The 23,055-nt window shown below is 44.7% G+C and overlaps 1 protein-coding gene and 1 long non-coding RNA gene across 2 annotated transcripts in view; both read left to right on the top strand.

Moving 5' to 3' along the window:
• LOC144584848 (uncharacterized) overlaps positions 1 to 4,560 on the top strand; it is a 39,555-nt gene extending 34,995 nt beyond the window's left edge. The window contains exon 16 of the mRNA XM_078382004.1: positions 4,054 to 4,560. Coding sequence (XP_078238130.1) covers positions 4,054 to 4,104 — 51 coding nt within the window. The 3' untranslated portion in view covers positions 4,105 to 4,560. The remainder of the gene's footprint in view (positions 1 to 4,053) is intronic.
• A 13,682-nt stretch (positions 4,561 to 18,242) lies between these two features.
• On the top strand, positions 18,243 to 21,264 carry LOC144584858 (uncharacterized). The gene is made up of 2 exons (XR_013539328.1): positions 18,243 to 18,335; positions 20,970 to 21,264. It is a non-coding gene; the product is annotated as an uncharacterized LOC144584858 (long non-coding RNA).
• The last annotated feature ends 1,791 nt before the right edge of the window (positions 21,265 to 23,055 follow it).

Genomic DNA, 23,055 nt, shown 5'->3' with positions numbered 1-23,055 from the left:
TTGTAGGTTGTGTTTTTTTCAAAAGTTTCCCCATACGTTCCGTGACCCCTTTGATGTATGGCAGAAATACTTTATTTTTGGTTGGCTGTTTTTCTTCTTCAGTTCAGTGTTGTTTTCTTGGTTTGATGGCTCTTGTGATTTCATTTTTGGAGTAGACATTTGCCTGTTGGGCCCAATTCAGATAGTTGAGTTCAGTGCTGAGGAACTGAGCTTCACAGTTCCGATTTGCATGGTCTACCAGTGTTTTGATTCTGCCTCTTTTTTTGCTGTGGGTGGTGATTGGAGTTTTTGTGTAGGTACCGGTCTGTGTGGGTGGGTTTTCTGTAGACCTTGTGTCCCAGTCGGAGGTCAGTTTTGCATAGGACCATGACATCTAGGAACGGGAGTTGACCCTCTGTATCTTTTTCCATGGTGAATTGTATATTTGGGTGGATGCTGTTGAGATGGATGAGAAATTCTTCCAATTTTTCTTCACCGTGACTCCAAATTGCTAAGGTGTCATCCACATATTGGACAATGCCTACAAAGAGTATTCAAGCCCACCACAAAAATACAACAAATGTTTCGGTTGTATTACCTGTTGAGAGTTATGGGAACTTGTTTGAATTCCTCAAAAATGCGCAGCAAGAAGTGCCAGCCGGTTGGGCAGAATTAGCTGGAAGTTCCCCTTTTTAGTAACCGCCCCTCACCAAACACCAGCGCATAGAAATAATACTCAGGAGGCTGTTTTTTTGTATTAAATAAAGAACTCTATATTGTACTCACATGGGTAAGCATTCTTAAAGGTTTTCAGCTTCATACAGAAAGAAGAAACGTCAAGGTATCTAGGCTCAGAGAGCCAACTGTGGAAATGTTACATCTTGAAGTGTGTGCAAGAGAGAGAGAGAGAGAGACATGTTCTGAAGAGGCCCATGGCCACAGAGACTGGCAAAACGTTAGGAAGAACAACCTTCAGAACACGGCCAAAGAGCCCGAAAAACCCACAACAACCATCAGATCCCGGCCGTGAAAGCCTTCGCGAATACATTGAAACCATCTGCTCTGAGGCCTCTTCATTTCCGCTTCCCCGTTTCTCCACTCCACCATCTCCCACCTCTCGGCTTTTTCTGCTCTCACTTGATAAGTTGGCTACTCTTGTGCCCTCATCTAACCTGCCAGTCTCTTAATTCCCTTTTGTCAGCTTTTGACCCCTCTGCTCCAAATTGATCTACGATCCTCAAAAGTTGTCAGTGACCTTAAAGATTTTTCTATTCAGTTGCTTCTCACCTTTAACTTTCTGTCCCCTTTAGCAGGTGCCCCTTGCTCTTTAATTCCTTTGGACTGGGTGTCGTTCTCTTCCGAGCTTTTCTCTCCGTTCTTCTGTGAGGTGAATCTCTCTTTTCGCAGGGACTTTCTTGTCTGTCTGCTCCTCTGTCCCTAGGCGTTCGTCCTCAGCTTTCAGTACCACTTGTCGGCTGATGACACCAAAGCTCTTGAACTCTATCCCAGGATTTTCTCCTCTATCCGGTATGTCTTGTTGCCTGCACCATATTTCCACTTAATTGAGCACATGCAGGACCGACTCCTTTAACTTTCGTCACAAGTGATTCTCTTCTCAGGTGGCTTGGCTTGAAGTACACATTTTTAATATATTGGTTGAATTCTTTTTAAATATTGAAATATTTAGATTTTTTGTGCTTTTAATAGTTTCTTTTCGTACTGTAAGCCTCCTTGGATCCTATTTAGGAAAAAGGTAGCAGAAAATATAGGACATAGATAAATTCGTAATTAATTAAGTAACTAACTAACTAACTATAACTCTCTGCTTGATCCCCCAGGCCAATCTATTGCCAGTTCATTCATATCCCTGCTTTGCAACACTGCTAAGATCCAAGAAATCAAAAAGAAATGTAAAGCTACGTTGTTGCTGTCATGTGCCATCAATTTGCTTCTGACTTTGGGCGACTCTATAAATGAGCAGTCTCCCAAATGCCCTGTCCTCAACCGCTCAGCTCCAGCACACTCAGGCCTGTGGCTTCTTTTAGAGAGTTAGACCATCTCAGTTTGGGACATCCTCTTTTCCTGCCTTCCACCTTTCCTAGCACTGTGATCTTTTCCAGAGAACTCTGCCTTCTCATGATGTGCCCAAAGAAGGACAGCCTCAATGTATTGCCGAAGGTTTTCATGGCCGGGATCCGATGGTTGTTGGAGGTTTTTCGGGCTGTTTGGCCACGTTCCGGAGGTTTTTCTTCCTAATGTTTCTCCAGTCTCTGTGGCCGGCATCTCTGGAGGACAGGAGCTAGAACTCTGTCCGTGTTCTGGTTCTATCAGAGTTCTAGCTCTTGTCCTCTGAAGGCCACAGAGACTGGCGAAACATTAGGAAGAAAACCCTCCGGAACGTGGCCAAACAGCCCCAAAAACTTCCAACAACCAAGGACAGCCTCTGCTTCAGCATTTTAGCCTCCAAAGATTGTTTGTTTATTTATTTATTCTATTTATATCCTGCCTACCTGGTCGATATGACCACTCTAGGCGGCTAAGTTCAAGCTTGTTTTGCTCAAGGACCCGCTTGTTTGTATTTCTGGTAAAGTCTGCAAAGCTCTTTGGCAGCACATTTCAAATGAATCAGTTTTTTCGTTTGTTTAAACTGTCCAGTTTTCACACCCACACAGGGGGATTGAAAATACAAGGGTGTGGATGCCCTTGGTCTTGGTTTCCGATGACACCTCCTGACCCTTTCTCAACTTTGGCAGCTGGCAGCCTCTCCCCATCTCCTTGCTAGACCACAAAGGGACACTTGATAGGACAAATTCTTTGCCAAGCTCAATCAAGGAGCGGAGATAACCGCAAGAACCGAGCATCAGTTCAGTGGTAACTAGAGATGGGCACGAATCTCAGTTCGGAGGTTTTTATGCATGGCACTCCAGGTGCCACACGTTGCCTTTGCCCACCTCCCGGCTGGATCCCCCACGCGCCAGCTGCCGCATGCTCTGCTCCTCTGGCTGTTCAACCGGTCCCTGGCAGGAGCAGAGATTTGCCTGTCCTGCCTACTTGTCTGAAGGGTCAAACAGCTGAGGAGAAGGACAGGAGCCGGCCAGTGAACGGGAGATCATGGGGGGAGGAATGCCTATGAACCAGCACGAACCTCTGAAATGGGGTTTGTGCCCATCTCAAGCTGGAACCTCGTTTTCCAGCTAATTAATAAATAGCCTGTCATTTCCCGGTGGCTCCCGGTATGGTGTAGGGGATAGAACGACGCCTTAGGACTCTGGAGGCCTGGGTCTGAAACGCGGCCTAGCTATGGGACCTCCCTGGGGGGTGTGGACTTGGTGAAAGGGCTCCTTAAACATCTCACCTACTTTGAAAGCCCTATTAGGGCAGCTACAGATCACTTCCAGCTTGACAGCACATCGTCAGCTAACTAGTTCCATACTCTTGATACCCTTCGTATCCATCGATGGCATGGCAAGTGCAACTGGGTGGTGGGAGAGAATCATGTTCACTTTCAACCTCCTTCTGACCCAAGAATAGCGCTTCTTTAGAAGTGGAATTTCCTGCTTTGCTTTCTTTAAACAGAGGGCTCTTTCTTGCAGAAACTCAGCTCAATCAGTTTACCAGGGAGTGAAAGGGACCATCCACGTCCTCCATTTCTAGTGGCTTCCTGGCACCTCAAACATGCTTCTTGTTTGTAAGCTCGCTGCTCCAAAAATGTCATTGGCCTCCTAGAACATGCCCACCGCTGTTGTCACTGCTGTCTGCTTCCTCTTTGTTCCTTATAGTTCAGTGGTCCCCAACCTTGGGCCTCCAGATGTTCTTGGACTACAACTCCCAGAAGCCTTCACCACCACCTCTGCTGGCCAGGATTTCTGGGAGTCGAAGTCCAAGAACATCTGGAGGCCCAAGGTTGGGGACCACTGCATTCATTGGCAGACTTCATCGGCTTTAGCCTCCTTTTATAAAACTGAGGCTAATTCTTCAATTTTCATTCTGGGTGAAGTTGTGATGGATGGTTCTTCTTGCCACCTACAGCTTGTGCTTAACCATGTTCAAATCATTTTTTTCTCCCTTAAACAGGACGATTGGTTTACCCAAAGGGCCAAGAAGAAAAAAGATTCAAATGTGTGAAAAGTTTAACAAGACCACTCAGCATGCAACAATCGAGCAGTCTCCAGATATGTACTTTGTGATCTTCAAGCATGTCGGGAAGAAACAGAGGAAGGATTCTGCAGCCTTTCACATTGTTTAATCTTCCAATTGTTAACAAAAGCCACTGGCAATGGTGCAGCTAAAAAATATTGTAAATAAATAAATTGTAAATAAATAAAATAAAAAATTGCTTACCTGTAGATGTTGTTTAAAATTAACTTTTTTTCTTTGCCACCTATCAATAGCCCATCCCCACTTATTAATAAAACTGACCTGAAGAATTAAAATAGTTTCCCCAAAGTTCATGACACCAGTGTTTTCAAAATTGTAAGATCTCAAAATCATTTAAAAGAATGATCAGCTTGTTGAAGGTCGAACAATAAATTGTGATTTATTTATTTATTTTTTGATCATAGAATAAATTTGCTTAATCTTCTTGTGTATTCATCTCTTTTGTCCTTTTCCTCTTCTGTCGTGAATGACGGGCAAGAGAAATTCTAGTCCTGATTTGCAACACACTGCAGCTTCCTGGTTTCGTCCAAATATATAAAAAAATCATCTCTACAAACCTCTGATCTTAACTTGTACAAGATACATATAGTCACAGTTTTGTAAAGTAACTATATGTATCTATTTTATATTGATGTGGTTTTACTGGTCTTTGGCTGTAATAAAGCACAAGCTGTCAAATTTATTTTCCCAGTTTCTGGAAAAAACATGGATCCATTCTTGAATGCAATATCCCAAGTACTTGATGAGGACACACAAATACAGCCATTAAATTAGCCATATTTTGCTCCTCTGTATTTCGAGAAGAACGCTGGTTTCAGGGCCAACTACACTACATTTCCCACAGAATAAAATCAAGGTTACAGCTAGATGGTGACATTCAAGCTGCAGTCTTCCCAGCCATCCTTTCTGTTCCAGAAGGGTTTCCCCCACAAAAATCTACAGCCAGTTCAGAAATGAGCAGACAGAAACCCTGAGTAGGTGCACTGACACTCTGTTACCCCATATGAGGAAAATATGCCTGAAAGCTAAGTAAGTACTCTGGTTTGATGAATCAAACTGTATTTATTTTTGTTAAATACTTTTTATGATTAAAACCACCAGTTACCATATATAATCCAGTATAAGCCTAGTTTTTCAGCCCATTTTTTATGCTGAAAAAGCACACACCCCCTCGGCTTGTACTTGAGTCAGTGTCAAAATCACGTGTTCTCCTTCTGCAGTGCTGGTGTTCTCCGGACTCCCCCACTCATCTACGGGCACCTGGAGCTTCTGTGGGTGGTCCGATGACCCGGATTAAGTGCCCTGCATTTTTCAGACTGGCAGGCAGACCCCGTGCTGGGAGGATAATAGCAGTCTATGTCCAAATGAAAGGGTTGTAGATGAAAAGTCTTTTCCTCCACAGGAGAGTTATTTTAAAATAAATAAATAAATAACTGTAAAAAAAAAAAAGAAAGTCTAGCAATATAGAAGCTGAAAATATACTTGATCTGGTATCGTTAGATTTAATAGGTCCAATAGGTTTTCAGGCACTCGTTCAGAGACACATAATTTCCCATTATAGGGTCGCCTCCCTGGCTGTCCATTCTTCTGCTCTGTCGTCTGCCTGCCTGCCTGCTGTGATCTCCCTCTTCAGCCCTGCTCCCGCTGATGTCTCAGGGTCCCGGGTGCGAACGCTTGCCTTCAACAGCACGGAGCAAGGGGTCCAGCCAACAGGTCCCGGCAGCTCTTGATCCTGCAAACACTAGCCTCTTCCGGGGACCAAGTTGGCCCCAATCCCGCAGAGAACCCCTGCCACCCGGATCCTGACATTTATTTTATTTTTATTTATTTATTTGATTTTTACCCCGCCCCTCTAGACCATGTCTACTCGAGGCGGCTTACAAAATAAAACAAAACAGTATAAAAATATATAAAATCATAAAATTACAAATTTCAATTTAAAACAATTAATTTAAAGAGAGGATTACCAAGATGGAAGAGCCAAAGAGAGAGAGAGAGAGAGAGAGAGAAAGAGAGAGAGAGACATCATGTGACTTCGTATTGTTCAAAATGGCCAGGTTTTCCCCAGCCCTCTGGTTTTGTTCCTGAGTCTCCCGATGCTCTAAGGGAGTCCAGAACCCAAAATCCACAGGGCTGGGCACTCGCCAGCCAATGGGTCAGCTGGAGAAGGGAGCCGCCACCATGTCCACAGGAAACATCCCTCCCAAAAGTGAGGTTGATTTGCATTCTATATATACAGTGGTGCCTCGCATAACGAGCGCACCGTTGAACGATGAATCCGCATTGCGATGCGGATTTCCCCATTGCTAATGCGATGGCATGCTCGCATTACGATGGGGGAATAGGTGTTTGGCGGTTCCAAAATGGCCGCCGGAACACCCAAAATGGCCACCGGGACACCCAAAATGGCCACCGGGACACCCAAAATGGCCGCCTGAACATGGGAAAACATCGGAGAACGGTGAGTTTTGGGCCCATTTGGGTTTCCCCATTCCGCTTAACTATTTTTTTCCATAGCGAAGGTTAATCTGGAACGGATTAACCTCACTATGCGGGGCACCACTGTATATGCAAAAACAAAAACAGACATTCTAATTTAAAACAAATTTCGAACAGAGAGTATGAAATGAGAATTACAGTTGCATTTCATGAGCTGCGACCAGGTAACCCATGTGTCCGCTGCGGCGTCAGATATACAGATGCTGCTGCTGGTTGTGAAGAAGTTGAAATCCTGAGGAATGTGAAATATGAAATTCGGTGTCTGAACTTTTCTATTTATTTATTGGATTGGATTTCTACCCCACCCCTCGAGACCTAAAGGTCTACTCTGGAAATATAGAAACGCAGCCACAGAGCGTGGATGTGGGGCTGGGCCAAAACTGCACTGGAACTCTATTCGGATTGGCGTTCATCATCATCCTCTTTGTGAGGCGAAACTGGGATGAGGGGAAGAATAAGGAATGTCGTCCTGAGTCGTTGGGGCTGGCTGGCTCGCTCAGGGGCTGAGGTCTCCGGCTGGGGAGCCCGAGGTTGGGAGTTCGATCCCCCTGCTGTGCTTCCCTGGAGGAGGGTGGGTTTGTGCAGCGGTTAAACGGCAGCACTGCGGCCAAGACTCTGCTCGCAACCTGGGTTCAGTCCGAGGTAATCCGCCCAGGGTTGATTCAACCTTCCAAGATTGGGAAATTGGGTACCAAGCTTGCCGGTGGGGGGGGGGGAAGCAATGTGTAAGCTGCATAATTGCATTGTAAACTGCACAGAGAGTGCTTGAAGAGCTATAGGGCGGTATAGAAGTGGCACGCTTTTTCCCCTTTTTAAAACGCTGGCAAGTTTAAACCCTAAGCGTTTAGGACAGCAGACCAAGTCATCATAGTTGAAAGATGTTCAAGCCCTGAAAACAGTGACAATGTGTAAGATGCAATGAGATATTTTTCTTGCAACGGACCCCACCACCACCGACCTCCAAAAGAAAAAAAACAACTTATTGCACAGAACTGGCTAATTAAATTGGGATTAATTAGAGACAGACAGAGGTCATCTGCCAAGGCGTAAGTCCAGAGGCTTTCGATGCTCCTGATGTCCAGGCCGCCGGCTCCCAAAATCTGGGTGTTTTTAAATGTAATGCACAACGACTTTAGGGATGTTTCTACTAATCCGCCCTTTGCACATTTTTGATCACCATCAATAATACAAACTGTCCTCTTTCTGTACCATGTTTTATTCTGGCGCCACCCCTGCAGAAGCAGTCCATATATGAACCTGTGCCTTCCTTAATGAACACGTCAAGTAAAACTTAGCAGGCTTAAAGACTCCACAAGAATCTATGTGGTTTTTGCTACAACACGCTAACATGGTTGCCCCCTTGGAAACCAGGATATTTCCTTAAAAACAACATTATGTATATTAATGCAAAGTAGGTCTGAATCCTGAAATAGGTGTGAACTGAAAGACTGCTTGAATATTGTACGCGCTTGCCTTGCGTTCCATCAGTGACTAATATAATATAATATAATATAATATAATATAATATAATATAATATAATATAATATAATATAATATAGGGTTTAACATTTAATACCAGGTTGCGTGCTAACTAATCAGATCACCCCATGATCTAGGAGATGGCGCCACCTGCTGTCAATGGAAGAGACAACACACTTTTTAAGAAGTTGATTGATCACAGAAACATCTGCTTCTCCTTTTTTTAAAAATCCTAGAGCTGGATTTACACGCATTGAATAGAAAACTTCAAAAAAAGAAACGATAAAAAGTTTTTAGACTTAGAAGAGCAAAAGCTAATAAGGCCTTAGCGCCACAGAAACCCTCCTAAGCAACAATTTCTTCTCTCATTATCAAACACAAACCTATCTGAGTTCACTCCTCCCAGAAACATCTGCCTCGTCTAACAGGAGGGACGGAGAACAAGAGATAAAAGGGACAAGCAACGTCTGGGGGAGAAATTCCACAAAGCGCACACCACCTGCCAAAAAAATTACCTTAGACACTTTACTGCTTCAATTAACCCTGCAGAGAAACATAGGATAATGTCCTGATTATTTATATGAATTAACCTGCCAATCAGAACCAGCAAGGGCAATACAGGTAGCATCAGCCTCATACTCCATTGGTTGATCCAATTCCATTCCTCCCTTATGGGTGGAGCCTGTTAGGACCCGCCCACCTGACACCAAGGTGTTGTGTTACAATCCCTGCAATGACAGGAAAAACTCTTTAAGGTTGTTTTATTGCAGGAATTTGTACCCCACCCGGCTGACCAACAGCAATTCCTAATGTATTCTCTCACTGCAAAACCATTTATAGCTTTTTGTCTAAAGTGGATCAGTTGCTTATCTTTTATTTTTAAGTAAAGTTGGTTCGCCCCCCCCGAACACAGTTCAGGTTTTTCATGTGGCCCCCTATAGAAATTCATTGCCCACCCCTGGGATAGCGGCTGCTGCCTTTGAGAAAGGCTGAGTGCTTTAAATGCAATGCACGCTTTCAGAAGCAGCTACCATCTTCATCTAACGCAGAATGCAAAAAAACACTTGCGGAAGAGGATGGTTTGCAAACATAGTAGGACTCCTTATCCGCGGGACTCCTTATCCACTGATTCAATCATCCACAGTCTGAAAACATTAAAAGCGAAATCTTAGAAACAAATATTTTCGAAGATGAAATTATCAGAGCTAGTGTTCTCTGTTAAAAGAGTATTAAACATAATCCACATTTTTTTGCAAAGGCAAAGCAGAAGAACCGATGAACAGTACATTTAAAAGCAGGTCCATAAGCAGAAGCTACCGCTTGCTTTTCAACCCGTAGCCAGATCAGATGTTTGACGGCCTGTGAGAAGCAAGGAGAAAAGCGCTATGGGGAAACATCGTTAAGTGGGACCAAATGGGCCCAAACCTCAACGGTTTCCGATGTTTCCCCATGTTGTGGTGGCCATTTTGGGTGTCCCGGTGGCCATTTTGGGTGTCCCGGTGGCAATTTTTAGTGTTCCATGGGCCATTTTGGGTGTCCCGGCGGCCATTTTTAGTGTTCCAGCAGCCATTTTGGGTGGCTGGCGGCCATTTTGGAACTCCCGAACAGCTGTTCCCCCATCGCAATGCGAGGATGCCCTCGCATTAGCGATGGGGAAATCCGCATCGGTATGCGGATTCTTCGTTAAACGGTGCACTCGTTATGCGAGGCACCACTGTACTTCATCTCAACACTGTTTTTTTTCAATTTTAAGAAATACCTTCAGAGGATTTTTAATATGGATAAGATACTTGGTTTGCCTCTGTTGCTTATCATATCATGTTTCCCTTATTTGGGGGTGGTGTATAGGTACATATATGGGATATCCCGTGTGGGGATGTGGGTAAATTAATGATTGAGACTCCAGAGACCTGGGTTCGAATCCCCGCTCAGCCATTAAAACTCACGGGGTGTGCGGAACTGGTAAAACCACTCTTTAAATAGCCCTGTTAGGATCACCGTAAATCTATGGCCCATAACAAGTGTATACATGCCTTCTGCACTGGAAAATAAATGAGATTTTTAGAAACTTTAAGGACCATTTTAATTTAAAAAAAACCAGGACATACAAGATGGCAGTAGAGCTGGCTGGAGAGCTCAGTGGTTTAAGTCTCTGAGCGTTGCAATATTAGGGAAACAGAAATAGAACATGGAGAATGCAGGAAAAGAAGGAAGCAACTTGGCCATCATCATCCTCTTAGAACTGCTGAGCTGGAAGGGACCCTATGCCGGTCCTCATTCTAGACAGCTGCCAGGGGTGCTGTCAAAATCCAGGCGGCCCTCTGCTAGGTGAAGCTTGGCGTCCTTTCTCCTGCTGGCAAGGCGGGCACCCTCTTGTGCTGCCATTTCGGGCCCTTTCCTGGCTTTTCGAATTATGAATACAGACGCTCAGCACCCCACATTCATAAACGAGTGTGTGTGTGTGTGTGTTTTTGGAAGAACTGAATATTATCTTTTAATATATGAGCTTTTGCTCCTTTTTAAGCAGAAAGGTGGGGGTAACCATCTTTTAAAAGATAGATAAATCTATCTATACCAATGAGCCTATTGTGCGCTTGTGCTTAACCACGGCTCGTCCTCTGCGGTTCCAGAGGCCCGGAGATATTCGTTTTTCATGCTTCTACGAATAGGGAGGTCACCCACATAGAAGGGTCAGGCCTTTTCCTTTGGTCAACCCACTAGGCCAGCTCAGGTTGGCAGCGTTCTGTGACCTCACCAACGTCGGCCCAGCAATGTTCTGACCACAGAATTTACTCGGGAGGAGGGGGATCAACGGTCACTTGGTGGAGAGACAGCTGAGCGGAGGTCTCACAGAGTTGCATTTCACCTCTGTGTTTCTATTGGAAAATGTTGTCCCTCACTGTTTTCGTCGCACATGTCCTCCAGAGATGGATAGGCGGACCCAATCCTGACGTGGGCGATCCTGAGAAGGAGGAGGAGAAAGGTGAGTGTAGGCCTTGGGGGGGAAAGGCAGGAAGGGACTGAAGTCCCTTGAACTGAGTTTTCTGTTTGTTTGTTGTTGTTGTTTATTAACAATTTAGGATAGGGTAGGGGATACAACAAGTAAGGGAGGGATATGAGGAAAAAGAAAAAAGAAAGAGGGGGATTGGAACATAAAATATGTCGCCATATCAAGATGATTTTCCATTTTTCGGCTATACAGTTGCCCTCCAGTTTCTAACTTACATTTACATCCTCATTTTAATCTATGTTATTCAAGCACTATCTGGTGATTCATGCCATTTGTGTAATAAATCCCATCATTCAGTTGCCTTTTGTTTTGGACAGTCTTTCAGCACTTCTGATAAGATACAGTGACTATGTATATAACTAAGTACTTCTTGGGCTTATTTATATTATTTGGTATAATACTCAGTAAAAACAGTTCTGGTGTTAGTGGAACCTTACAAAGTAATTATTTTTTGTAACAGAATATGTACACCTATCCGAAATTTCTTCGCTACTCTACAAGTCCACCACAGGTGATAAAAACTTCCCTCATGTGCTTCATACTTCCAACAAACATTTGATGCATCTGTATAAATCTTTGATAGTTTTTGCAGAGTCATATGCCATCTATGAAACATCTTATATATGTTCTCCTTGAAATTAACTAATTTTGTGAGCTTTATATTGTTTTGCCATCTTTGCAACCATTGATCAATAATGTTATGTCCTATATTTTGTGCCCACGTAATTATACATTCTTTGACAATCTCAGCTTACATTTTAATTCCTAACAAATAATCATACATTTTCTTGATTTGATGCGAATCTTAGGGCTACGCCTCTAAAAAATGCCTTATTTGCCTCCCAAACCATTCTCATTGGTGTTTCTGGCCTCATAAATCTGTTTGAAGAAGAAATCCATGTCTTCTTTTACTTGCTTAATAAATTCCTCATTTTTTAGATGTGAAGTATTAAGCTTTCAATTAAATTCTTTTGATTTGCTAGCCAGTTGTAATGAAATTGGACTGTGGCCTGCAAATGTATTTGGTAAAATGTCTATTTGCTCCAATTCTTTCATTTAGGGTTGTTGAGATCCAACGTGTATCAATTCTTGACCACAATTTGTGTCTGTTAGAAGAAAAAGTATAATCTCTTGTCTTTGGGTTACGTGTCCTCCAAGCATCTATCATATTTATTTTTTCCGCCAATTGTTAAAAGCTTCTTGAGATTGTTCCTCTCTCTCTCTCTTTTTGTTAATTTGTCTGTTTTTGTGTCTAGTTCTTTGTCAAAAACAGCATTAAAATCCCCTATCACACAGGAATAGTCTTTATTTATTAGTTCTAATTGCAGTTGTTTAAAAAAAAATTATTGAGTTCCACTTGGCACGTAAATATTAACAATCTTTTCATATGGGTTTCCTGAATGCAAATTACATCAGCTTTCTGTTTCTGCAGTTGCAGAAAGATCTTTTTCCATTTTTGTGGTGAGTTCAGGCCATTTCTACTGACTAAAAAAATATCTTCATTTGATTTCTAGTCATCTTGTTGTTGATTACTACCTTTCTGTTTTCTCTTCGTTGTGGCTCAGCTACGGCCTGTTCTCTCTGTATCTGATTCTGATTTTGATGACTGATCTGATTTCTCTTGAGGTCTTGCATCTGGTTTCCCCTCCTTCTTTCCTTCTCCCTGTATTTTCAGATTTTTTTCTCATTTTTCCCCATAAAGTCCTCCCCCCATCTTGTAACAGGGTGTTTCTTTTTATTCTTCCAAGGTGGATCACTCCTCTTATTTTCAACGGGGCAAATAGGAGCAACCCAGTCACCACCCGATTCTCCTACTCCAGTCGCCAAATTGAGGGGCAAGCTTCGGCAAAGACTTGTGGCACGAAGATCGGAGGCTCGCACGAAAGCTTGCCGCAGGAACATTGCATTTCAGACTTCTCGGCGTTTGTTGGTTGCTGCTTGTCAGGTATTCAGTTAGGAAAGTCCTACAGAAGCCCACACGCTTTCCTGTATCTGAATTCATCCTCCTTCGTCTCTCTCTCTCTCTTTCCCTTCCTTCGTCCTTCCTTGTTTCCCTTCTAGGGATGCTGAAAACTCTCCCCCTCTCCTGATCTTTTATATCCTCCTCCCATACTGGAAGAACTAACTCCTCCTCCTCCTCTTTCTCCTTCCCTTCTTCTACCAAGCAGATATCTATCTTTGTCTCTTCCTCCTTTGACTCCTTTCCTTCTCTCTCTTCCACAATCAACCCTTCCTTTTCTATTATTTCTCTCTCTCTCTTTTCTCTCCCTCTTTCTCTGGTGTTCCTCTTCGAAGTGGGCCAAGGGTCTGACTTCATAGAAGGCAGCTCCTTGTATTCCCCGGCGAGGGTGCTTGTGGAGGGCAGGCGAGTCAAGGGGTGGGGGTGTCACAGCCTCAGCTCCGCTTGTGGAAATGGGGAAGACAGCCTCCAGCTGGACAGCCTCCAAGGTTGCCAAGGTGCCAGGACTTGGGCACTGGGACCGATGTGGACAGCACAAGCAGTGGCATCACCCACCACCACACGTGGGCTTCCTTGGTCCTTCTGAACAGAACCCTCATTCTCACAATAACTGAGGGAGGGTTAGGAGGGATTTTCCCAGCAAGAACCGAATACAAAAGATTTCAAGGACACCAACAGAAACAGGAATGGGGCCCCTCTGGAATGGGGCCATGATTAGTGAAGCTGCGCCTGGCGTCCTCCTTTACTCCCTTGAGGAGGATGCTCCAGACAAGGAGCTGTATCCTGAAACCTTTGAGAGCATCCTTTCTTAATGGAATAGAACTATTTTTAGATTGCCTGTTGTCCACTGTTTGGTTTTCATTAATTTATTTGAGGGTTTTTTAAAAAATTGATTATAGGTTGTGCTTGTTTCATACTATATTTATGATTTTTTTTAACTTTATGTTAGTTTAATTCTGGTTGTAAACTGCCCAGCGCAGTATACAAGTGAAACGAAGGAACGAAGGAACGAAGAAACCAATGTTTTTTCCTCTTTCCCTTCCGGGCAGGCAAACCAGGACCGTGGCACAGAGATCGCCCCGGATGTCCGCCCCACATGCGCAGCACCTCAGGCCCTTGCCTGCCTCCAGCCAGAATCCAGCTCCGGCAAGCCTGCGTACCACCAGGTCAAGCGAGCTTATGCGCATCAGCTCTACTCCATGGAACAACAACTGGAGAGCCTTCTGCGTGAGGTGCGGGGCCTGAGACGCGCCTTGGGAGACATCCTGGTGGAGGAGCCCTCTCTCGCAGGCTTGGAGCGGGATTTCAGTATGCTGCGCATCACCATCTAGGAAATTGCCGACAGCAAGGGAGCGGGCCACGTGCAACAGAGAAGGTGAAACCGGAAGCTGCAATGACATCATTATCCGTCTGTTTCTTGCTCGCCCCTTGCAAAGCTAACCAACTGGTTCATTTTTCGTAGGACGAGACGAGGGCTCTAAGCCTGAGCCATGTTGCCGGGGTTTTCTATATCCTTGTCGGCGGCCTTGGCCTCGCCATGACAGTGGCCTTGATAGAATTTTGTTACAAGTCTTCAGCTGAGTCCAAACGCATGAAACTCACAAAGAACACACAAAACTTCAAGCCTGCTCCTGCACCCAATACTCAGAATTATGCAACGTACAGAGAAGTCTATGGAACAGAAAGTGTTCAGATCTAGTGGTTTGGCTGACGGTCCAGTAAGCAAATCAACTGGTTCATATTTTTGGTGTTCCCTGTGATGGTGTGTTTGGTGTTGCGTTCCCTCGTGTGGAATAGGATCTCAAGACTCTGTACATCGGCATTGGGACACAATACAGCTGATGTCGTTTTGACATGAGTTGCAGCAACAGCATTTCTTCAAAAATTCACGGATTGTTCAGTTTTTCTTAGATCAGTTACCACTTTGTCTTTTACTAGAACAGCTTCAATGACATCCACGGCCACAACCAGATTTTCTGCTGCCTGAGGAAGATAATTCATATAACCCTCCCCCTGAAAAAAACAGTGCTTACCATGGAGAGCGACATTCCAAAGCTGTTGAGTGCTGGGTCATTACCAAAGTGCCAGCCTCACAGATGAAGCTTGTTTACCTCCTGAGAGTGGAGGCTCGTGTCTCTCATTTCAGTGGGGCATGGAATTCACTCTGTTTCAGTCCAGGCTTCAAGGGAACGACCCAAGATGATGATGACCGCTAGCACCAACGTCTTGCACAGCTCCTTAAAAGTTCAGATGAAAGTCTACTTTGGATTCCACGCTTCTGCAAAACCAGCCTCCGCTGCCTCTGGATGACCCACTAGCAAACAAAACACGCCAGCTTATTTGCAACTTGAGGACATACATGTCGCTGAGCAAATAAACCTCTGGCAAATAGCAGGACCAGCCTCTGATGGAAAGTTCATCATTCCTATGTGGATTTTCTTCATTACAGCCGCCTAGAGTGGTCGCAATAGGACTTAAGAGAGCTTTATACGCTCTCGCACAATACTGTAAAGAAGAAATGCTCCAGATAAATTACTCAAAGACCAAAGTTTTAGTGTTTGCTCAGAGGCCCAGGATCTATAAGTGGTTAATAGATGAGCATGAGATTGAACAAATCAAGGCCTATAAATATTTGGGCGTTGTTTTCCAGTATAAAGGAAACCACAAGGCCCATGTTAACAATGTGGTACAAGCAGCACAAAAATCTAGCCTTGCTATACTAAAATTCTTGTATTCTAAGGGAGGCCAGTACATTCCAGCTGCACTAAGATTGTTTCAGGCCAAATCCCTTAGTCAGCTCTTGTATGGGGCACAATTGGGCCCCTATTCTTCTTCTTCTTCATTTATCCAGTTAGAAGTAGTTCAGTCCAAATTTGTGAGGGCTATCTTACAAGTTCCAAGAGGGGTATCCAATGCAGCCCTCAGGTTTGAAGTGGGCTACCTGAAGGTTGAAGCCAGAGCTTGGCTGGCTATTTTTAACTTTTGGCTAAAACTAACCTTTCAACCAATTGGACTGACTTCACTGGTATTACAGGATAACCATCAGTCCCCTTGGAAGAGAGCAATATAGCATAAAACCAACAGATACGGCTATTCAGTAGAAAGTATCCAACAAATGGGATACGATAAGGCCAAGAGTAATCTTAGGCAGCGTATTATTGAGACAGAAAGGCAGCAGGATCTTGGTATTATTAGAAATAGGTTTACAGTTGACAACGCATTGCTCCCACTGAAACCGGCAAAATATCTCTACTTACCCTTAACACCTAAACCACGCAAAGCTCTTACTTTGGCCCGCTTCAATGCACTTCCATCAGCAGTCCAGGATGGGAAGTATAACAACACCCCTTACACTCAGCGTCTATGCCCCTGTAACTCTGGTGAGATTGAATCTATCCTCCATGTGTTACATCACTGTGCTTTTTACTCTAACATTCGAGAAGTCCATGTTGACCCTTACATAAGGGCATTTCCTGGACGATCAGAGGCACACTGCACACAGCTTTTGCTGACAGGGCGATGCCCTGGCAGATATATTGGGCTTAATTCAGATATGCTGACAAAAGTTGCTACATTCTGTGCTGCTGCAATAAAAATCCGTGAAGGAAAGGTTCCACCTAAAGCGCAGTTATAGAATCTGTAAATTGGTGTACACCAATTAATGATCACACGGGCTATATGAGCTTTAAAATAACAAATTTGGCAATCTATGCAAGCTGTAATAGCCCATAGATAAGGCCTATGATAGGGAGGTAGGAGATATCTAGTAAGATGTATATATGTATATAGATGCTTTTAGTGCTTTGCTGTTTTTCGTATTTCTAATGCTTTTATATTGTTTTTATGTCTCCTAATTTAAAAAAATGTATTTTACTTTTGCTGGTCAATGACCGTAATAAACATTTATTATTATTATAATAAAGGTGCACGAACGCTCAAGCAGAATGAACGGATCCACAAAAAGGGTATCGGATGGCCCCAGAAGCAGTTTTCTCCGCCATATCGCCCTCAGGATCCGGCTCCCTCTCCCTCTGCCTCTGTTTCCCCCACTTCTGCAAAACAGAGTCGGGTCGTGACCACCCCCTCTGCCAGTGCCGACTGAGCCGGGCAGGGAGGCGGGGGAGAGAAGAAAGGGGGTGAGCGACCCACGCTGCCCTGGCACAAAGAGACGGGAGGCGGACGGACCATTGGGGCTGCAGCCGAATTCCACGGAAACGCTGCGGTTGCCGGCAGAACCTCTCCATGCACCCGAACTCGGCTTGGCAGAGTTTTACGGGAAAGGGCAGGGTGGGAAGAAAGAAGAGGCGTGCGAGCCGAACGCCAAGCCCCTCGCACCATGTCCTCACTGGGCCATCAGCCGTGAGGCCAAGGAAGACAACCCCATGCAGCCGTGGGGTGCTGGGGAGGGAGGGGTGAAGACAAGAAGCAAACAGAAGCCCCCGGGGAGGGGGGTAGTTTGAAGGGTGGGGGAGGCAGCTTGGTGGAATGCCTTCACCCTAGGAGGCTGTGGGTTCCAATCCTGGCACCTCTGTCCAAAAAACACAGCCTCCAAACTTGTCAGAAGAAAGATTCTAACGTTCCATCTTAAATCTGCAATTTTGTTCGGTTTGCTGAGGACTAGGAACTTATTCCCTGAAAGAATGGGGCTGAGGAGCCTTTGCAAGGTTTCCAGGTTCTCTCTCCATTCCTCCCTATTTAAAAGAGAGAACAAGGCCCTCTTTCTGCCAGAAAAAGCCGTGGCTTCTCCTGAGCCCAGTTCAGCAGGTAACTCTGATCAGAAAGCAATGAAAAGGATCACGCTCACACAGAGATGCTTTAGCAGCAGAGGCAGGAAGTGGTCCATTTACACCTGGCCAACGTTTCCCACCTCGCATAAGCCGACTCGGGACAGACAGACAGACAGACAGACTCTGTCCAGCCATTGTGAGGATCTACGTCCAACACACCAAAGCCTTCTCTCCATAATCTGTCCACTATTTTCCCCTCTATTCTGATTTGCTGCTTGTCAGGTTATGATCCCAGCTTCCCTTTATTCGATCCACCGAATGAACCCTACTAGTGTGTGATGTATTCTTCAGGTTCTGAATGGTAAAAATAGCAATGAAAGTAAATAAAAAAATAAATATTTCAGATTGATTCTGTCTCAACCTGATGTCTGCAGCCTGATGTCTGAACAAGCAAAGCACTTCTATACTATTGGAGGTCCTGAAGCTCACGAATCCACCAGCATCATCTTTATCAGAAGAGAGGTACACCTGAAACTTGCCAGGATGCCAAGCAAATGTAAGGAGACCCTCTTTCCGAAAAGTTGCTTGGGTCAAAGAGCCTGAGTTAGAGAGAACTGGAGGTTTCACAGGACGACGTGGGACCCTGTGGGGCTGTTTGGGTCACCGGACCCCTCCCCAGGCGGAGCCGCGTCTTCTCCCTGCTCCCAGCCAGCTTCACGGCCAGTTTCTCTGCAGAACAGAGACGAGGCAGACGTCAGCAAACGTACTCCCAATTAACTTCTGAGTTTGGCTTGGTTTACTCTGAAGTTTGTAAACAGCTCATTCCTGGAATTCCTGATTTAACTTTTCTCTCTCCATTCAAAAGAAGGGGCAAGAGTTCCCGCCTGCCAACCCCAGGAACAGAGTATACCTGGTTGGCATAGATTTAGGAATATATTCATGCCCTGGATTCTGACCTTTTGACCTTGCAGCATAGCTAGAAAGTACGTAGCTACAGCAGTTTGATACATACATACATAAACCTTTATTGGCTTTTGATTACAGTAAGAAAAATAGACAATGTAACCAGGGAAGTAAAGAGGGGGAAGGTTAAAACTGAAGTTGGGAGGGATGGGGATTACGGTTTCTCATAAGAATAGTTGACAGAAATTCCGCCACGAGATAGGTAGTGGTTGGAAAGTAATCACTTAGAAGAATTGGGAGGGGGTCAGAGAGGGAGGGAGGGAGGGTTAGGAGAAAAGGGTGTAGCAAGGAAGATCTAAGGGCAGAGTGAGAGGGGCAACGAAGTAAAATATGGGCTACTGTGTCTGATTCGCGGAAACAGAGTGGACAGAATCTGTTTGATCGGGGGGTATTGGAGTATCTGCCAAAGTGATAAGCAGATGGGAAGATGTTTAAACGAGCAAGAAGAAAGGCCCTCCTTTTCCTTGGGTCTGTCAGGTGAAAGAGATAACTGGCTGGGTGGCCCAGTAAGGGGGGGAGCCCAAAGTAAGATGGTGAGCAAGTGGGATTTAGATTAAGTAGGAGGGTCCGGGTTTCTTGTTCTAGTAGTTTAGACTTAATGATAAGGTGGGCTTTAGGAAGGTCAAGGTCGGCCAAGGTTTCAGGGGATAGGTCGAGGGTGGAAAGCTTAGCATCTACTAGTCTGAACCAGTTGGATATGTGAGAATCACGAATAAGGTCATATAGGATGGAGGTTGGGTGGGAGTTGAGATGAAGTTTCAGCCAGAATTTGAAGGTAGAAATCCAAGCAGAGGTGGAGGGGAGGTGGATACCTAGTTCTAATGATTGAGTTGGGGATCCCCAGAATCTTACGAAGAAATTTAGAGATTGAGCAATCCAGTTCGGAGTTGGCGACTTCAATCCAAACGGGTGCTCCGTACAGTAATTGAGGGACGGATTTGAGTTGGAATGCCTGAAGAGCAGCAGGGATGAATTGGTTGCCTTTGTTGAAAAAGAATCTGACTATGGCGTTTTGAGATAGAAGAGCTGAGGATATGGCAGATTTACGGTGGAGTAACCAAGAGTGGCAGTAGTGAAATGTAACTCCGAGATACTTGAAGGATGGTACCTGCTGAAAGCTGAGGTTTTGTATTTTCCATTGGGATGGTGTCCATGATTTGGAGAAGACTAAAATTTTTAGTCAGTTTGATACCAGTTTAACTGGTAGAGCTATGTGAAAAGGGCTCCCAAGATCTGTAATTTAGTGAGGATTTCAGAACTTTTTTTTTTTCTGCTATAGAGCTGTCATGGCCTCCCCTGACCCACATGCTCCATGTACCTGCTACCCACCAAAATCAGGGGTTTTGACTAGAACACAATCCATCTAAACAGAAAGAAACCCTCCACGTGACAAGGTGGATAAAGTGCTACTCAGCTTAATTTCGGAAACCTTTTATAAGCAAACAGTTTGGACTTCTGGCTCTAGGCCTGCCCGTCATTGGCATACGACCGCCGACAGATTAACTAGCAGAAATTTATCCATGGACGGCGTTCATGGCTCTCCATCCTGCAGTTCACAATGTGATCATAGTATCTATATGCCTTCTCTAAAGTTAACATATAGTCCTGGTTCATTTCAGAATTTATTAACCTCCACTGAAGTACCCTACATTTAATTTTCCTTAACATGCCATTGCTCTACAATATAAATCAGGTGTTCAAGGGAAGCCACAGTAGCCGAAATGATATTTGTTGTAAGAGAAAGAAGCTTTCCTTTGTGTGTCTATGAAGAGCCAAGTGGAGTGGGCTGCTACGGTCCTTCAAAATTTCTTGAAAAATCCCTTCCGTTACAATTCCTTTAAAGAGCAGGGCATGAACGTCCTCTAAGCACCAGGTCAAAACCTTCCTGTTCCAGAAGGCTTTTAATTGAAATAACATTAACTGTGGGTCTTAATGATGGCAATTTTAATTGTATTTTAATTGTATTTTAATTGTATTTTAATCATTTTATTTTATTGCATTGAATTTTAATTGTTGTAAGCCGCCCAGAGACCTTTGGGTAGAGTGGGCGGCATATAAATTAAATAAATAAATAAATAAATAAATAAATAAATAAATAAATAAATAAATAAATAAGCCCCCAAATGCACACACCTTCTGCCATTCTTACACATCTCTTCAAATGGATGATTTAACTTGCTATTTGTGTCCCAGGATGTCCTGACTCTGGAGCAGAATGGGGAGCTATGGAAAGAACTCTGCCCATCAGCCAAGGGAGCTGTCAGGCTCTAGACGGGGGCAAACGGCTACACAAAGCACCAGCTGCCCCCCAGTCACCAGCTGTTCTTTGGGAAAAGCGGGGAAGTTCCACCAGAAGTACAAAGAGAGGGTTCTCTGCCCACACACCACCCTCAAACAACAAACCAGTAGACGCCCACTTTAACTCTTTGCCAGCAGTGCTGCTGGACCCTATTGTTAACCCATTTCTCAATAAATAAAATGTGTATTTTTAAAATACTTCCCCGCTGGTGGGTGCCTGTAGAGAATCAGACTCTAAGCGTGTATGGAGGCTCTTGAATGCGTCTGCATTTCCTCTTCGCATCTCCGCAAATCAGGTTGGCTTTGGTGAGAGCTTCCCACTGCCTGGGATGTCTCTCAGGGCAGTGCCTTCAGTACTGAATGTTTGACGACTGCTGGGAAAGCTCATGGTTTACGTCTCTGACTGTGGAGCCGGAGGCAGGACTTGATGATCCTTCGGTTCCCTTTCGGCTCTGCAGCTCTAAGATGAGGTTCAAGCAGGCCATGCAGCAGAACATGGCCGTGGGAGAAACTTTGGCCTGTTATTCCCGCTCATCTTACCCCTGTCGGTTGTTACCCCACCTTTCTCCTTAAAAAGAACAGCAGCACTATGTTGTGTCTGAGTTCGATTAGCCTTGAGAGACTATATGGTATCGTGCTCTGTATGGAGGACTTGGAACAGCGTCTAGTGTGGCTGAGGAGGCCAATTCGAGAGTGACACAATCCCTTCCACACTGAAGACAAATCCAATCTGTCCCCTGTCCAGCTCCCTGATTTGGCTGCTTTCAGGACTGCCTCTTGGCCTCGGCCTGCTGGACAAGGGTCTCTTCAAATTGGGAGAGGCCGTGATGCAACACCTGCCTCCAGGATGAACGCTCAGATGTCAGGGTTTCCCATCCGTTGAGGTTCATTTCTTATCAAGTCATACTCTCTTTGTGAGTCTAGAGAACATGGTAGCTGCTGTGTCTGAGGATGTGCAGTCCTTTTTTTTCAGGCTCTTTTTAGATCAGGGTGGCTTTGCAACCCATTCATGAATATGCAAAGAAAAGCAGTTTTTTATAAAGGCAGGAGAAAGCAGGGAGGGACAAGACTTTTTTTAAAAAAGTTTGCATTTTTTTAAAGCAGTGGATGAGGAGATCAGTGGCATAGCCAGCTACATTCAGTCTGGCACCCAACCCTCTTCCCTCGCATGGACTTTGTATACCTTATGAAGTCCCCCAAATTAGTGGTTGTGAGGAATTGGGGGGATTAGGTATAAGGTGTCCCATTCCCCAGCTACAGCTGATTAGCATACCTCAGAGTAATAGACACCCCCTAAGGCTGAGAAATGGGGAGGAGGTGGAGCAAAGCTGGCAGGAGAGGAGCTGAATGTCAAGGATTTTGTTGATCTTTGCCCAGAGCTGAGATTATCTGGATTATTGGCAGCTTGGAGGCAATTAATGAGCAGGGATCCAGGTTCCCCTCGCCTTCCGCTCATCACCTGAGCAGATTAGCGTCTGAGCTGGGACCCGAGCGGTTCAGCTGCTGCGTTGACGCGCTCATGTCTACTTGACAAGGGAACAACTCCCCTATCCGTCCCTTGACATGACGGATGCGGCTCTGAGCCATGAACGGTCGCCAACAGGATGAGAAGGAAATGTCCCTGCCTGCCCCTTTCATTGTACAAATAAATGAATTTTGCAAAGACTGACAGGTTAAACATCGTCGCAGCGTTTAGCCCATTCTGTCACCTAGCCTGGGCTTGTAGCTCAAATTGGGGTTGAGCGGCACAGGACATGAGGCCCGTTCCGAAGGCTGGCAACCTCAGATTCGTGTCACTCTTGAAGTTATTAGAACCCAGATTAGAACAGCTCAACAACACATGGCATTTCCTATAGACCTATGGTGACATCAACGCACTCTGCACAGAAAAAGGGTTCCCTGCTCCAAACAGCTTGCAGGATCAAGTCCAATGCAAAAGCAAAATTATTCCCCGAGAGAATCTGGGTAACTTATTTTTCTT

This window comes from Pogona vitticeps, chromosome 15 (genome assembly GCF_051106095.1).
Source record: "Pogona vitticeps strain Pit_001003342236 chromosome 15, PviZW2.1, whole genome shotgun sequence".
Classification (NCBI taxonomy): Eukaryota; Metazoa; Chordata; class Lepidosauria; order Squamata; family Agamidae; genus Pogona; species Pogona vitticeps.
Note: the sequence above shows the minus strand (reverse complement) of the source record. Positions and strands in the feature narration are given on the sequence as shown.